General features: G+C 44.1%; 1 protein-coding gene across 1 annotated transcript in view; it reads right to left on the bottom strand.

Moving 5' to 3' along the window:
- Positions 1–16,414, bottom strand: part of CC2D2A (coiled-coil and C2 domain containing 2A) — a 175,007-nt gene that overhangs the window by 50,760 nt on the left and 107,833 nt on the right. The window contains exons 19-23 of the mRNA XM_006873814.1: positions 15,858–15,950; positions 13,949–14,040; positions 9,079–9,246; positions 1,500–1,605; positions 963–1,072 (exon numbers count right to left, since the gene is read on the bottom strand). Of these exons, the coding sequence (XP_006873876.1) occupies positions 963–1,072; positions 1,500–1,605; positions 9,079–9,246; positions 13,949–14,040; positions 15,858–15,950 (569 nt within the window). The remainder of the gene's footprint in view (positions 1–962; positions 1,073–1,499; positions 1,606–9,078; positions 9,247–13,948; positions 14,041–15,857; positions 15,951–16,414) is intronic.

The following is a 16,414-nucleotide window of genomic DNA, read 5'->3' as shown; positions in this document are numbered from 1 at the left end:
GCACCTGACAACAACAAATATATATATATATATGACTTTATACATATATAGCTTTGCTAGTTTAGTAGGTCAAGAGTTGGGGTGCTAACTCGAGGCAAGGCCAGCAGTTCAAATCTATCAGATACTCTGTGAGAGAAAGAGGCTTTCTACTCCTTTAAAGATTTACAGCCTCATAAATGCTGGTGTGGCGTTGCAGGAGAATGCGCTGGACTGCAAGGTGTAAGATCAGTTTGAGTTGCCAAGTTGGAGGTTCAAACCCACCAGTCGCTCCTCAGAAACCCTATACAGGGTTGCTATGAGTCAGAACTGATTCAATGGCACTTAACAACAACAACAAACCCAAACCCCATACAGGGTTGCTATGTGAGTCAGAGCTGAATCCATGGTGCACAAGCATCATGACCACCATCCATATGGTATATATATATATTTAAAATACTTTGGTCCAGACTTTAAAATTCCAATGTGTTGTTTGCTAGGCACTCATTGCTACTGAGTCCATTCCAACTCACACCGACCCTGTATAACGTATCCAGGACGGAAGGTCTTTAGAGGAGCAGACCACCTGGGGGGCTTCCCACGGCACCCCTTGGACTCCTTAACGTATTGCTAGTGATGGAGAAAGTGTTATTTATGGGAGCTAGGAATGTCACATTTACCTAAAGCTTCTACAGTTGGAGAGATGAGGAAGAAAGGAGAAGCAAGGGGAATGAGAAGCTTTGGGTTGTAAGACACCAGAGTCTGGGGAGCAGTGGGGTGTCCCAAGATGAACCTGAATTTTCCAAGTGTGGAAATTTTTTTTTTAACCTGAACGGAGTCACCTGAGGTACAAGAAGAACTGGCCATTGGTCCTGATCATTAACTCTACAACCTTCCACCTTCACCCCTTCTCTCTGAGCCTCTCGTTTATCACGTTTCTCCAGAACAGCCAATAGCTCTTTACAGAGGGAAAGTATGCCTACCTGAAGGGAAGTTCAAGTTCTTCATTCCAGCTGGGGTTTGGTCCTTCGGCTGTAGTTGTATGGCAAATAGTTCGTTGAAAAGAAACTTCGACGAAAGGACGCACTAAAACCTTAAAAATCAAGAGGAGATTGTAAAAGTCCATAGTGGTCAACTGAATAGCTTTGCTCTTAGCAGAGGCAGAACATGCTTACTGAATAGCAATGGACTCAAATGTAGCAACTGTAGGAAGGCCCAGGACCAGACAGTGTTTCATCCTGTTGCGCATAGGGTCGTTAGGACTTGAAACCGACTCAATGGCACCTAACAACATGTTTCCAAAGACAATAGAGACAGAAAACAGACTGTGAAGTTTATGTTGTTAAGTGCCATCAAGTTGGTTCTGACTTATAGTGACCCAGCATAGGGTTTCCAAGGAGCAGCTGGTAAGTTTGAACTGCTGACCTTCTGGTCCATACAGCACCATACCAGGAATACACAACTCTTGCAAGCAAAATGGGTAAAATACAAAGCTGAAATTCAGCATTTGGATACTTCACCTGGCCAAGGGGGTAGTCCACACCGTGGGTTGGACTGTGGGGGGCAGGGGAAGCAGCACATTTCTCACTGAAAGTCCGTGAAGACCTTGACTGCTGGTGGAATTTGCTGGGAGAGAAAACAGACGAAAAAAAGTCAATATGCTGATGAGCTGATCACACTAAAGGGTCCTATATAGAGTAGGAGGAAAACGGGGAACAAAAATCAAAATCATCAGAAAGACAAGACTTACCGAGCCCACCGAGACTCATGGAATCCCCAAGACTATGGCCTTTAGAAGCCCCTCAAACCTGGTGTTGAACTCAACTTTCAGCTAAACAATAAAACTCCCTGCCATTGATTGACTCAGACGGACCCCGTACAGGGTTTCTGATGAGACTGTAAATCTTTCCAAGTGCAGACAGCCTCATCTTTGTCCCTGGGAGTGGCTATTGGGGTTGAACCACTGATCTTAAGGTTAGCAGGTCAATGCATACCCTATGGTGCTATACAACAGATAGGCCTATAAGGTGAATGAACAATAATGCCTGGGAGGTACACACTTCCCAGAATACTCCTATGAGATCAGAAGGGCAGTGTTTCCCCAGGCAGAAGGAAGGACGGGACAGGAACAAAGGCTGAATGGGCACAGTAAACCCTCGGAGAAGTGGGAAGACAGTTGTTACATATTGAGATTGTAATCAAAGTCATGACATGCAATAGTGAAAGCCATTTTTGCTCTGTATACTTTATTTAAATCACAACAAAGAGTTAAAACAAAAATGCCCCTCAAACAACAAAAAAGAGAAAAGACAGTCTATTTATTGTGAAGAGGGTTTTCCCTCAAGTTGTTTGATCTCTGATGACTGTGATGATAAACATTTTCGCCCTATGCTTGTTCACCCAGAAGGCTTTTCATACGATTCTGTTCAGCCAACTAGTGATGACTTCAGTCTTCCCAACTTCTGTCCTCAGGTCTGCTTTGTCTGACTGAGGACAGAGGAAAGAGTCCCTGGGGTACCTTGAATTTACTCGATATGGGTTTTCTAGCCAATGTCTTTTTCATTCCCACCAAGTGATTGTGTGGGACCATGCAAAGAAGCTATGCAAGACTCTAACGCCTGGGGTTGTTTAATTTTGCCTTCTAGCTGGGTTTAAAGGGAGCATCTCAGAAGCAGGAATGGAAGATTCCAGGACCATCCAGAAGAATGAGCATGAGTGGAGTGTGAGATCCTTACCTAGAAAAGCAGCAACAGCATAGGTGGTGGCATGGAGAGATAGAGCAGTTGCGGGCTCTAGGCCCATGCACTATGTAAAGCTAAGTGCCATGGGCAGGAGACTGCACTTTGGGCATTCACAGACTGGCTAAAAGAGCTTTGTAACCATTGCCGGAGCAGGGCAGAGGCCAGGGGACCACAGGCGGAAAGGCTGAAGACAAGAGTGAACCATGCCTGGGGTATGGCAGACAAGAGGCGGTCCGGACTAGCAGACTGCTGCATCCTGAGTTGGTTTTGAGCCCTGTTCACTTCTCTAATAAGTCCCATACTTGTGAGTATTGTTAGGAGTTCTATGTGGCCATTGCAATGGGTTATCCGAACCCAGATGTGAAGCAGAGAGAGTTGTGGATGGATGGTGTCAGACTAGGGTTCAGAAGGTTGTAGGGTGGAAGCATGTCTGACCTCCGCTTCATAGGAATTGGCCTTGGGCTGATTTTGACGTTCTGTTTTCTCCTTGTGAAGTCAGATACAGCTCCCACATGGTTTTCCCAGTCCTCTAGTCTTCTCTTCTGGGAGCTCTCTGAGTAAGAATTCTTCATTCCTGCCATACACGAGAGTCCCACCTTTTCAAGTAGCAGAATCCTCTGCTTTCAGACCAGACTGCGCTTCATTTAGCTCTGGTCCTCTCCCAGTTCCTTCAAACTTGAACTCTCTGAAGACCCTGAGCTCCACAGCATAGGCAAGAGATTTTCCTTAGGCTTGCCAAGCTCCCTGAGAAACAGAGGCTCAGGGATTCCTAGCTTGGGTTGAGTTCAGTGGGCTATTTCCCTCCTCTCCTTTCTGAGCTAACATCCTTTCTTGTTAATTGTGGTGAAAATGATAAAACAAAAAATATGCCAACTCAAATATTTCTTCATGTACATTTCATTCCTATTGATTAGTCTTCAAGTTGCTATCCATTCCAAATCATTATACCACCATTAGAATAAACTCAGAGTCCCCTAATGAGCTGATGTTCTTCAAGGGACAAATGAAGGTCATCCCCAGAGCCTCTCCCAGATACCTTCCCCCACATCCGAACACTCCACTTGCATGTTGGTACTGAATGTTAGGGCTCACTGAGTAGTTTGTATTCATTCCTGGGCAAAGTGCAAGCTATTCTTTCTTACCAGACTGTCTCAGTTTATCACAGCCAAGGGTGGGCAGACTATGAGACAATGTGAGTGACTCATTTAACAAAACAGTTGCTAGAGAAAACCTCTTTCTCTTTGGAAAACCATCAAGTGTGTTATTATATATTTGTTAAGTATCTACTTTGTTAAGCCTTGAGTTACACCCCAAGGTCGTGAAGACGAGTAAGACAACTCTTATGCTCAGACTGGACTGGATGACTGACATGTAAACAAATAACAGAGGGATACATTCTAGGGAAGAGAGAAGGGCACAGTCTAAGGCAACACAGAAACGGAGGGTGCACATCCTGTTTGCCTGGGTGCCAGGAGTCCTGGTGTGGGGCTGTGGGTTAATGCGGCAGACTGCAAAGCCGTTTGAACCGCAAGGTCAGTGGTTCAAGCTCACCAGCTTTGGAAATCCTATACAGGGTCACTATGTGTTGGAACCGACTTGACCACACTTAACAACAACAAGGGAGGAGGAGGGTAGAAATTTGTCCAGATTTAATGAAAGAGCTCAGACTGCTCTCTTGATGAGTCTACACTGGCATGTGTAGGGTCAGCTTGCTTCCTTGTAACTGTGGAACGAATGGTGAAGTATTGGATTACTAGCCAAAACTTTGGTGGCTGGAGTCCACTCAAAGGTTCTTCAAATGAACGGCCTGGTAATCTATTTCCCCCCAAAAGAGGTCTTTTGCAATAGATTCGTCCAATTTGACAGCTACTTTCATGGGCACTGTTTGTGGATCCAAGTAACATGAAATCCTCGATAACTTTCTGGGTTTATCATGATGTTGCTTATCAGTCCATTTGTGAGGACTTGTGTTTTGTTTATGTTGAGGTGTAATCCATATAGAAGGTTGTGTCTTTGACCATCAGTAAGTGCGTCAAGTCCTCTTCACTTACAGCAAGCAAGGTTGTACCATCTGCATATTGCAGGTTGTTAATGAGTCTTCCTCCAATCTTGATGTCTCATTCTTCATCATATAGTCCAGATTTTTGGATTATGGCTCAGCATGCAGATTGAGTAAGTATGGTAAAAACATACAACCACAACACAAACCTTTCCTGATTTTAAGTCATTCAGTATCCTCTTGTTCTGTTTGAGTGTTCTGTCTCTTGGTCTGTATACAGGTTCCTCAGGAGCACAATGAAGTGTTCTGGAACACCCATTCTTCACACTGTTACCCATGACTGGTTACGATTCATATAGTTGACTGCCTTTGCATCATCAATGAAACAAGGTAAACATCTTTCTGATAGTCTGCTTTTCACCAATGTCCATCTGACATTAGCATTGATATTCCTTATTCCACTTACTCTTAGGAATTCAGCTTGAATTTCTGGCAACTCCCTATCAATGTACTGCTGCAACCATTCTTGAATTATCCTCATGAAAAGTATGATATGAATTATATTGTTCAATAATTTCCAAATTCTGTTGGATCACCTTTCTTTGGCATGGATTTCTTCCAGTTGGTTGACCAGATAGTTATCTTCCACATTTCTTGGCACAGATGAGTGAGTGCTTCCAGTGTTGCGTGCATTTGTTGAAACGTCTCAACTTGTATTCTGTTTCTCACTACTGCCTTTACTGCTGCTTGGACTTCTTCTTTTAATGCCATTGATTTCTTGACAATATTTTACCTCCTGAAATGCTTGAATGCTGTCGAGGTGTTTTTGATACAGTGACTGAATTCCTCCCATCTTCTTGTGATGCTTCCTGTATGATTCAACATTTTGCATCTCCAGGCTTGAATTTCTCTTCTGTTCTTTCACCTTGAGAAATTCTAAGCATGTTCTTTTATCTTCATTTTCTAATTCCAGGTCTTTGCACATTGCATTATAATTCTTAACTTTGTCTTCTCTAGTTATACTTTGAAATCTTCTGCTCAGCTCTTTTACTTCACTATTTCTTCCATTCACTTTAGCTTCGCTACATTCAAGAGCAAATTTCGAGTCTCTTCTGACATCCATTTTGGTCTTTCTTTCCTGTTTTTTAAGGGCCCTTTTGCTTTCTTCATGTATGATCTTCTTGATGTCATCCCAGAGCTCCTCCGGTCTTCAGTCATTAGTGTTCAGTGTATCCAACTTATTCTTCAGATGGTCTCTAAATTCAGGTTGGCTATACTCAAGGTTGTACTTGACCCTTGTGGACTTGCTTTAACTTTCTTCAGCTCCACTTGTAACTTGAATATGAGCAACTGACAGTCTGTCCTGCAGTCAGCCCCTGTCCTCGTTCTGACTGACGGTACTGAGCTTCCCTCTTTGCTCATTACACAGATGTAGCTGATTTGACTCTGGTGTATTCCATCTGAGGAGGTACATGAATATAGTCACCATTTATGTTGTTGAAAAGAAGAGTTTAATCAATATGTACAGGCAGGAAAACATTGGGGATAGTTGGTGATGACCTGATTTCTGTAATAGGTGAAAGAATTAGTAAAGACAAACAGGGCAAAATAATGGTATGAAAAGAGAAAGAAACCAAAATGGAAGAGCCTAGAGAAGAAAGACGACACTCAAGCCTTAAGCATACTCTTCTAGGACATCAGACAGCATCGAGAAATCTTGAGCCAGCCACTTGCTTATATTCGATTTCTGTTTTTCCCTTTGTAATAGGTAGATTGTCATGACCATGAAAAAGAAAGGAAATAATGCATGTGAAAAAGTCTAGCCTAGGGCCTGGAATCTGATGAGTACAGAATCATCGATAGTTTCCCACATTACACTGGCAATGATAAAAACAAATAGGAGTTTCAATTCTTGGTCCTTCCATCGCTGCTCTCTGAGCAAATAAAAAACTTAGGCCCATCTTACCTATGGTTAACATTCTCTGTTGTGGCCTGTGGTACCTTGAATTTACTTGATAAAACTTTTCCATCCAAAGTCTTCTTAATTCCCACCAAGTGATTGGGTGGGGTCATGCAAATAAGGTGTATGACTCTAAGGCTGGGATTGGCTACTTTTGTCCTCCAGTTAGGTTTAAAAGCAGCCATCTCAGAAGTGGGAATAGATGCTGCCAGGATCAAGAAAGAAGAGCAAGAGTGGAGTGTGACATCCCAGCCTAGAAATGCCGTGACAGCAGAGGTGATGGTAGAGGTGGAGAAATGAAGAGACAGAGCAGCTCGCGGCTCTAGGCCCATGGACTGAGTGGAGCCGAGTGCCTATGAGCAGGAGACTGGCTTGCAGAATGTGCCTTTTGGGCATTCACAGCCTGGCTAAAAGAGCTTTGTAACTTTTCCCCAGGCAGAGACCAAGGTGGGGGTCACATGGCTGAGAAGCCAAAGAACACACTGCCTGGCAGAGAAGAGGTGTTCCTTACCGGAGAACTGCTGCATTCTGGGGTGGGTTTGATCCTGATCCTGTTTACTTCCCTAATAAATCCTGTTTGATCCTGTTCACTTCCCTAATAAATTCCATAATTGTGAGTACTGTTGTGAGTTGTGTGGGGCCATTGCAATGGGTAATCAAGCTCAGATGTGAAGCAGAGAGGGTTGAGGGAGGATTGGTTGGTGTCAGAATAGGGGAAAGAAGGTTGTAGGGTGGAGGCATGTCTGACCTCTGCTTCATAGGAATGGACTTTAGGCTGATTTTGAGTTTTATTCTCCTTCCCCTCTGTGAGGTGAGAGGAAGTCAGACATGGCTCCCACATGATTTTTGTACCCCCCTTACAATGAACTTCCACATAAGAGTCATAAATCATTTTTTCTAAACAACCGAAAGGGAAGTCACATCTTTATGCTCCCAGCACTTATGTGTCAGAGCCTGTATCCACCTGTACATGGACCAAGAGGCAGTTGTTTGAACAGAACAAGTGAACACTGACTGGTTTAAAATTAAAAAAGATGTGTGCCAGGGTTGTATTCTTACACCAAGCTTACTCAAGCTGTATGCTGAACACATACTCCAAGAAACTGGATTATATGAAGAAAAATGTGGCATCAGGATTGGAGGAGGGCTCGTTAACAACCTGCAGATGACACACCTTGCTTGCTGAAAGCAAAGAGGACTTAAAATCCTTACTGATGAAGATCAAAGATCACAGCCTTCGGTATGGATTACATCTCAATGTAAAGAAAACAAAAATCCTCAGCACTGGACCAATAAATAACATCAAGATAAATGGAGAAAAGATTGAAGTTGTCAAAGACTTCATTTTGCTCGGCTCAAACATCAACACTCATGGAAGCAGCAGTCAATCAAACGACATATTGCACTGGGCAAATCTGCTGCACAAGACCTCTTCAAACTGTTGAAAAGCAAAGATGTCAGCTTGAGAACTAAGGTGCACCTGACCCAAGCCATGGTATTTTCAGTAACCTCATATGCATGTGAAAGTTGGACAGTGAATAAGGAAGACCGTAGAAGAATTGATGCTTTTGAGTTATAGTGTTGGAGGAGAATATTGTAAGTGCCATGGGCTGCCAAAAGAACAAACAGATCCATTTTGGAAGAAATGCAGCCAGAGTGCTCCTTGGAAACCAGGATGGCCAGACGTCATCTCTCATATTTTGGACCTACTGTCAGGATGGTCCAGTCACTGGACACTGATATCATGTTTGGTAAAGTGGAAGGTCGGCAAAAAAGAGGAAGACCCCTAGTGATATAGATTGGCAAAATGGCAGTAGCAATGAGCTCAGGTGTAGCAACAATTGTGAAGTTGGCCCAGGACTGGGCAGTGTTTGGTCTCTTTTGGTTGCTGTGAGTTAGTATGGACTTGATGGCACCTAACAATCCACCTCACATCCACTTCTCTGAGGAAGGCTGGCCCTTGTCACCCTTTCTCTCTGGCCATGATTAGACCATGGATCAACACCTGACCCAGGTAAGGACAAGGTAAGGATGATGCCTGGTTGGTGGAACTCTGGATAGAGAAACCACTTGCATCACATGGAGATAAATGAAGCAAACCCAGAGAAGGAGCCAGTGAGACAAACATTGTGGCCTCAGATGAGCCATCTTCATTCCTGAGTCTCTCCCCCAGTTTAGCTGTTCCTTGAGTTTTATGAGATGCTCTCAATAAATCACCTCTTTTGTTTAAAGTTGGCTGAGTTGGCTGTGGATCTTACAACCAATGGGCTTTGACTGAAACTGGCCTTCATCAAGAACCTCCTGCCCTTCAGAACAAATAACGACGTCAAAAGCGCAGCGTGAGAACGCTACACGTATGATGGCTGGGGATCCAGCCCGTTGCCTCAGCGCATACTCACCTGGCTGTGGGCTTCCTCACAGGGATGTCATAGGCCCGGATGATGTTTACCAGAAGCTTTATGTCTCCATCAGATAGGTTTTGGGCTGTCACCTTCTTCCGCCCTTTCCTTCTCGGCCTCAGTGGTCGCTTTTGTTCTGCCAGCTTGAAAAGGCTTAGGCCCAAAATGCTAACGATTACAGAACGGGATTTAGACACGAAGGACAAGAAAGGTCTGTAGACTTCCCAAACTCTGCCCCAAAGGTCTGTATAACCAAAAACCCAAGCCCACTGTGGTGGAGCTAGTTCAGACTCGTAGCCACCCCACAGGACAGAGGAGAACTGCTCTATAGAGTTTCCAAGGCTGTAACTCTTGATAGAATTTGACTACATCTTTCTCCCTCGGAGTAACTGGAGGGTTCAGACTGCCGACCTAGTGGTTAACAGCCCAGTGCTTAATTCACAGTATCATCAGGATTCCTAAACTAATTCTTGTCCTTTTGACCCCTTGCTATTGAGTCAATTCCATCTCATAGCGACCCTATAGGATAGAATAGAACTGCCCTCTCTATGTTTTGAGACTAGAAACCTTTACAGGAGCAGACAGCCGCATCTCTCTCCTGCAGATCAGCCGGTAGGTTTGAATTGCTGACCTTGATGTTAGCAGCTCAATGACAAACCCACAGGTACAGCCAAGACACCTTAGGATTATGGAAATAGTAAAAACTTGTCCCAAGAATGGGAGAGCCCATTTCATAGATCATTACAGTTGTTTTATTGTTGTTGTTAAGTGCTGTCAAGTCAGCTGACTCACAGTAACCCTCTATAAGGTTTTTGAGCAGCAGTTGGTGGGTTTGAACTGCCAACCTTGTAGTTCAAAGTCTAGTGCTGATCCTACTGTGCCACACCAAGCTGCTACTTTATTAAAAGGGAAGAAAAGCCTCCTCCAGTCTCTTCCTCTCTGCCTTGCTCATCTGCTGCTCCCTGAACCCTCACATCAGTCCCTGAAACGGGGAGTGTTTCTCATCACTCTCTTTTGTCCAGGAAAGTACTCATCCTTCAGGAGCAATCTCTCTGTGTGTCCCTGGAGCCCTCACCTCACCAGCTGGAAGGGGTGCCCCCTCTCCCAAGCCCCTTGAGCCCTTGGTTAGCTTGTGCCCTTCAGCTGCTAGGGTACGTCCCTCTCTGGAGTTTGACAAAACAGGGTGTGACTGTGGGCTCCACTCTTTGATGTTGGGCAGATGAGTTCACCCCACCTCTTTGTTCAGCAGCTGGAAAGCAGGATTAATAGGAAGCATGTAATGGTTCAGCCTCATAGAGTTTTAGAGCGGAGTAAATGAGGAAGGGTCTGCTGGTCTAACGCTTAGTACGTATGTGCCATGGAGTCGGTTCTGACTCATAGCGACCCGGCATAGGGTTTCAGGGCTGTAAATCTTTATGGGAGCAGAAGGCCTCATCTTTCTTCTGTGTTATTGCTGACCTTGGGATTAGCAGCCTGACTCATAATCACTACACTAGCACTTAGTAGGTGCCCTCCGGCTGCAGCTATTAGGGACTGACGATGATCATGATGCCAGTGACTATGATCAGGAGGTGGAGGGGATGGAAGGATGGGGAAGGGGTAGGAAGGACCTTCTCTCATGCCCATGTACCAGGGGTGGACTACGCAGTAAGCAAGGTAAACATGGGCTTACTTGTGCTTACTCATCTGTAGGGAGCAACTTTCAGTTTCTCATCACATAAAAGATTCTGCTTCTACCTGTGGTTGGTCATCTGTCTCTCCCCCAACCGCACAGCACCTTCCTACACGATCAAAGCCTCTATTTAAATGTACTGTCCCTGACAGGGACAGAAGGCCCATTCACCAAATTAAGCATGGATTGACTCTTGCTTACTGACTAATCTGTAGTGAACACTTTCATATGCTTTTCACTACAGATTAGTAAGTAAGCAACACACTAGTAAGCAGGCACAAGTCAGCCCGTGCTTATCTTGCTTACTGGGTAACCTGACTCGGCTCTCTGCCTTTCACTGAAGTGACATAGACACTTCCTGGAAGATGAAAGTGACCATCAGTGAATTGTGGGAGAATGGCCCATGGAGCAAATAATGAGAATCTGGCCCAGAGACTGAAGAGTGACACAGAAGTGACATTGTATCTGCACGCTGACCTCAGTGACTATGCTAGACAGCCACAGAGACAGGCCTTGGCTCCATCCAGAAGGGGCTGCAACTGCCTCTCAGCTAAGGGTGGGTGCTGGCTCACCTTGGCCTTCTCCCAGGGGAGATGACCTTGGCCTGCTGCCCAAGATGGCCCACAGATGGCCCCCCTGAGGAACCAATAGGGCTTCCCCAAGCTGTGCTCCCATTTGTCCTCAGGGATTTCTTTTCCTCAGAGCACAGAAACGGATCCCATTTATAAGCACCTTCTAGGCAGCAAGGTTTAGTTAGGTTCAGGTCACTCTACCTTCAGAGTAGCTAGAATCTTCTCAATCACTCTTCCAGGACACCTTCAACCCCAAACCTGGGACTCTCCGAAGGACAGCTTTGCCTCGAGGTATATGACATATCCCTTCCTTCATCAATACCCCCTCCCACCCTGGAGGTGGCTCCTTCCATGAGACCTCCCACCCACAGCAATCAGCATGGGAACATCCTGTCAGCTGAGACCATTCAATATAGACATCTTAGTTTAAAGCCAAGAACAAAGCAAAATTAAAAGAAGAAAAAACATACCCTGAGCCTTCAGAACTTAATGCAGAAAGTAAAGCAGAGGAAAAAAAAAAGAACAGAAAAGGAAAAAACAGCATGAAAATTCATCATCTATTCTAAGTGTTATTTTCATGACGGAAATAACATTGAATGAGTGACTTCTGGCCATGGAATAAAAAGAGAAGGTGTGCAGGAATTCATGTGGCCCAGCCTCACTCGGGTGAGTGAATGGAGGCAAACCCAGAGAAAGTGGTTGCTAGGGATATCACAATTGTTAGTCTCCCTCCCAAACTTACGGTGTGTCAGAGGAAAAGAAATACATACATAGGAAAGGGTCTTTTTAGGAGATCTAGAGATTTAATCACAGTAAAGGTCCCTATACAGGACCACTGTGAGTTGAAATTGACTCGACGTCACTGAACGTTACCCTAAAGTTTGGAGGTTAGAATCCAGCCATCAACACTGTGGGAGAAAGAGCTAGCAATCTGCTTCCATTCTTTCTAGGAGACAGAGAGTTTGAATCACGGCAAAGGTTCTGATGTTAAAGTTGTTAAGTGCCATCAAGTCAGTTCTGACTCATAGCAACCCTGTATAGGGTTTCCGAGGAGCGGATGGTGAGTTTGAACCACTGACCTTTGTGGTTCAAATGGACCTTGTGGTCCAGTGTTTATCCTACAGCACCAGTGGACAGCACCAAAACACCCAAACCAAAGCTATTGGTGTTGAGTCTATTCTGACACATGGTGACCCCAGGTGTTATAGAATAATACTGCTTCAGAGGTTTTCTTGGAAGAAACCTGGTGTGTCGCTGCAGGTTAATGCACTGGACTGCAATGTTGGCTTGAATCACAAGGTTGGCAGTTCAAACACACTAGTTGCTCCTCAGTAACCCTATATACAGCATCGCTATGGGTTAGAGACAACTTGATGGCACTAACCAATATTAATGTCAGAACCTTTGCCGTGATTCAAACTCTCAGTCTCCTAGAAAGAATGGAAGCAGATTGCTAGCTCTTTCCCTCACAGCATTGCTGGGTGGATTCTAACCTCCAAACTTTAAGGTAACATTAAGTGACGTTGAATCAGTTCCAACTCACAGTGGTCCCGTATAGGGTTTTCAAGGAATGGCTGGTAGATTTGAACCACCAACATTGTGGTTAACAGTCCAGTGCTTATCTTACAGCTCCACACCAGGTTAATTTTTGTTGCAAAGTGCTGTCGAGTCGGTTCTGACTCATAGTGACCCTATATAGGGTTTCCAAGGAACAGATAGTGGGTTTGAACCGCCAACCTTGCGGTTCAAGCCTATCTTGCGATCCCGTGCTTTATCCTACAGTGCCACACCAGGACTCCCAGGTTAATAGTTGAGCACAAATCATTTGTGCCACTTAAGAAATTTTTTATAGAAGGAGACTACCTATTTAGAAAATGATCTTTCATTTCTATGTATCCACCCCTAGTGAGACAACTGAAGGATTCGACTGAATGACCAGAGTGTATCAAGCAAATAGTCAATTTCCATGTAAATTTGCAATTTCCCCCCGTCCACCCTTCTTCTCCCAGAATCTCAGAGGGCTACCTTGTCAGCCACCCCCACTGCTTGGAGTGGGGGAGCAAGGGGACATCTGGCACAGGGGGATTCTGAAAGTAGGGAGGGGCATGTGCAGGGGATGGCTGTGGCATTTAAGCTGCGAAGCAGCATGGTGTTAAGGAGAAATGGTCTAAGCTCGTGATATTTGCTTGGAAACAGTGATGGGAGAAATGGATCCTGACTCGAAAGTGATGGAGGGGAGGGAACTGAGGACGACTTTTTCTAAAAGAACTCTCCCATTAACGTATTTGTGACAGTAACCAGGCTTTTACGAGGTCTCCAGCATTATTCTATGATATAACGAGGAAAATCTTAATTATATGGCATCTCTGACGTTGTGTGTCATTGAGTCGATTCTGACTCACAGAAACCTGATAGGGCAGGGTAGTACAGGTCCACAAGGCTTCCTAGGCTGTTGTCTTTATGAGAGCAGATCACCAAGTCTTTTCTTCCGCAGACCCACTGGTGGGTTGAAACTGCTGACCTTTCAGTTAGCATCTGGGCATTGAACCACCTTACCATCAGGGCTCCTTATCTTCCCTATGATAAAAATAACAATTTTTTATAACAAAATAGGGTTTGTTTTTACCTGATATTAGGAACTTCTTCTTCTATGATCAGATCAGAAAGAAGGAAGTGGTGTTTGGCAATTTGGAAACGATTTATCACCGATTCTCGAACCTGGGGAAAGAAATAAATTTTATTTTATTGTTATTGTTAAGCACTGTCGACCCAGTTCTGACCCATAGGGACCTGTATAGGGTTTCCAAGGAGTGGCTGGTGAGCTTGAACCGCCAATCTTGTGGTTAAAACCAAGTTTGTAGTCCAGCGCATTAATTCACATGTTGTTATTCTATAAACTTCAGGATTCACTCCCTAAACTTCAACTCTTTGCCTAAGGCTCCCCATTCCTTTACCCAGCTTTTCTTTCTCCATAGTACAGCCACCTCCTCCTACTGCAAAAATCTACTCTTGCATTCTCTTTGATCCACTACAAGCTTCTGAAGGTGTTTATTTTCTGTTTTCTTTACTGTTCTAACATCAGGGTCTGGAAAGGTCATGCCATTTTGTTAAATTAACAACTAGAAAAGAATAGGGCGAGTCTCAAAGCACACACAGTCTAGAGCTAATTGTCAACTTCTCTTCCTATCTAGACAGACCCACTTCCTAATTATTCTTTGGTGGTGGTATTGTTAGATGCCATGGAGTCAGTCCCGACTCACAGGGACCTGATGTACAACAGAATGTAACAATGTCTGGTCCTGTGCCAGTTTGAGCCCATTGATGTGTTTGAGCCCATTCTTTCAGCCCCTGTTTTTCAGTCTGTCTTGTTGAGGGTCTTCCTCTTTTTCACTGGCGGTCTACTAAGCACGGCATTCTTCTCCAGGGACTGGTGCCTTCTGGTAACATGCCCAAAGAATGTGAATATCATCAATTGTTTGGTTTTTTTTTTATACATGAGCTACAGAGTATATCAACCAGATGGGGAAAATATCTCATAATCATTGTCACATGGCTTGCAAATTCAGTTTATTAAATAAAGGTCAAATGAGGAAAGGAAGGCAAATACAGGACATTTTCAACTTTGAGTTTTCTAGTGCATAAGAGCAGGTTCTGTAGGATACACACCGGACTGTGAATCACAAGGTTCGCAGACTGAGCCCACCATCTGCTCCAAGGGAGAAAGATGACGTTTTCTGTTCCTGCAAAGATTCAGAAACCCTGTACCGGGTTGCTATGAGTTGGAACCGACTCGATGGCACTTAACAACAAAAGGGCTGGTAGCATGTGGTTTAAAAACATTTTTTTTTCTTTCTGATGACATAGGTACTGTGATTCAAGTATCAAAAGAAGTTTGAGAAGCAGACTTCTTCATAATCTTGCCCCAATGAAGATAACCCCCAATAATAATCTGGGATGCATTAGAATGGTTTCGCATGTTTGAAAGGTGAAAATTGAGTTTAATTGTTATGTATTTGAATTTGAACCATCAACCTCGTGTTAGCAGTCCAGTGCCTATCTTACAGCACCACCCCAGGACTCCATGTTGTTGTTAGGTGTCATCAAGTCAGCTTCAACTCATCGCAACCCTAAGTACCACAGAAGGAAACACTGTCCAGTCCTATGGTATCCTCACACTTGTTAAATTCGAGCCCTTTGTTGAGACAGCTCTTTCCCAGTTATATTTTGAGTGCCTCCCATCTGCAAGGCTCATTTTTTCAGCACTGTGTCAGACAAACGTTCTGCTGCCACAAGTTTTTCAGTGACCAGTTTTTTTTCAGAAGGTTCTTATCCCTAATCTGGAAGCTCAGCTGAAACCTGTCCACCATAGGTGACCCTGCTGGTATTTGAAACACCTTTGGCATAGCTTTCAGCATCACATCATCACATAAGCCACACACAGTACAACAAACTGAAGGACAAATAGTGGTACACACTTATGAGTAAGGAAACCCCTATTTTGGAGTGATAGCTATTTTAAAAATGATTTTTCTTACCTGCTGGAGGTACTTGGCTACCACAGCCCGATGGGCATCTATGTGATCTTTGGTTTCAATTACATTTCGGTCTCGTAACCGTTTCTCATAGTCCTAAAATGAAAAGAAAGTAATAATTCTATGATTTGCAGTACTTTATGAAGCCCTTATAGAAGTTGATGATATTATGATTTTAAGCACTTTGAGTTGGCTCCAACTCAAAGCGAACCTATGTAGGATTTCTGAGGAGAGGCTGGTGAGCTTGAACTGCTGACCTTGTAGTTCAGAGCGACCTTGCAGTCCAGCACATTAATTCTACAGCACTATACCAGGAATCCTCGAGGTTAGAGAATTACTTATTACATACAGTTTAAGTTATACAATATGGTTGTAAACATTTCTCCCACCCTCCTCATAATATTCCTCATTCAGGAAGTAACAAGAATAAAGTGCTAACTTAACATGATAACCTAGCCATTGAAGGAACCTAGCCAAACCCTATGCTTAAATATTGCCTTTGTATTTTACGTAGTTGTTGTTGTTAGGCGCCATCGAGTTGGTACCAAGTCATAGTGCCC

Source organism: Chrysochloris asiatica, unplaced genomic scaffold (genome assembly GCF_000296735.1).
Source record: "Chrysochloris asiatica unplaced genomic scaffold, ChrAsi1.0 scaffold00256, whole genome shotgun sequence".
In the NCBI taxonomy this organism is placed as follows: domain Eukaryota; kingdom Metazoa; phylum Chordata; class Mammalia; order Afrosoricida; family Chrysochloridae; genus Chrysochloris; species Chrysochloris asiatica.
Note: the sequence above shows the minus strand (reverse complement) of the source record. Positions and strands in the feature narration are given on the sequence as shown.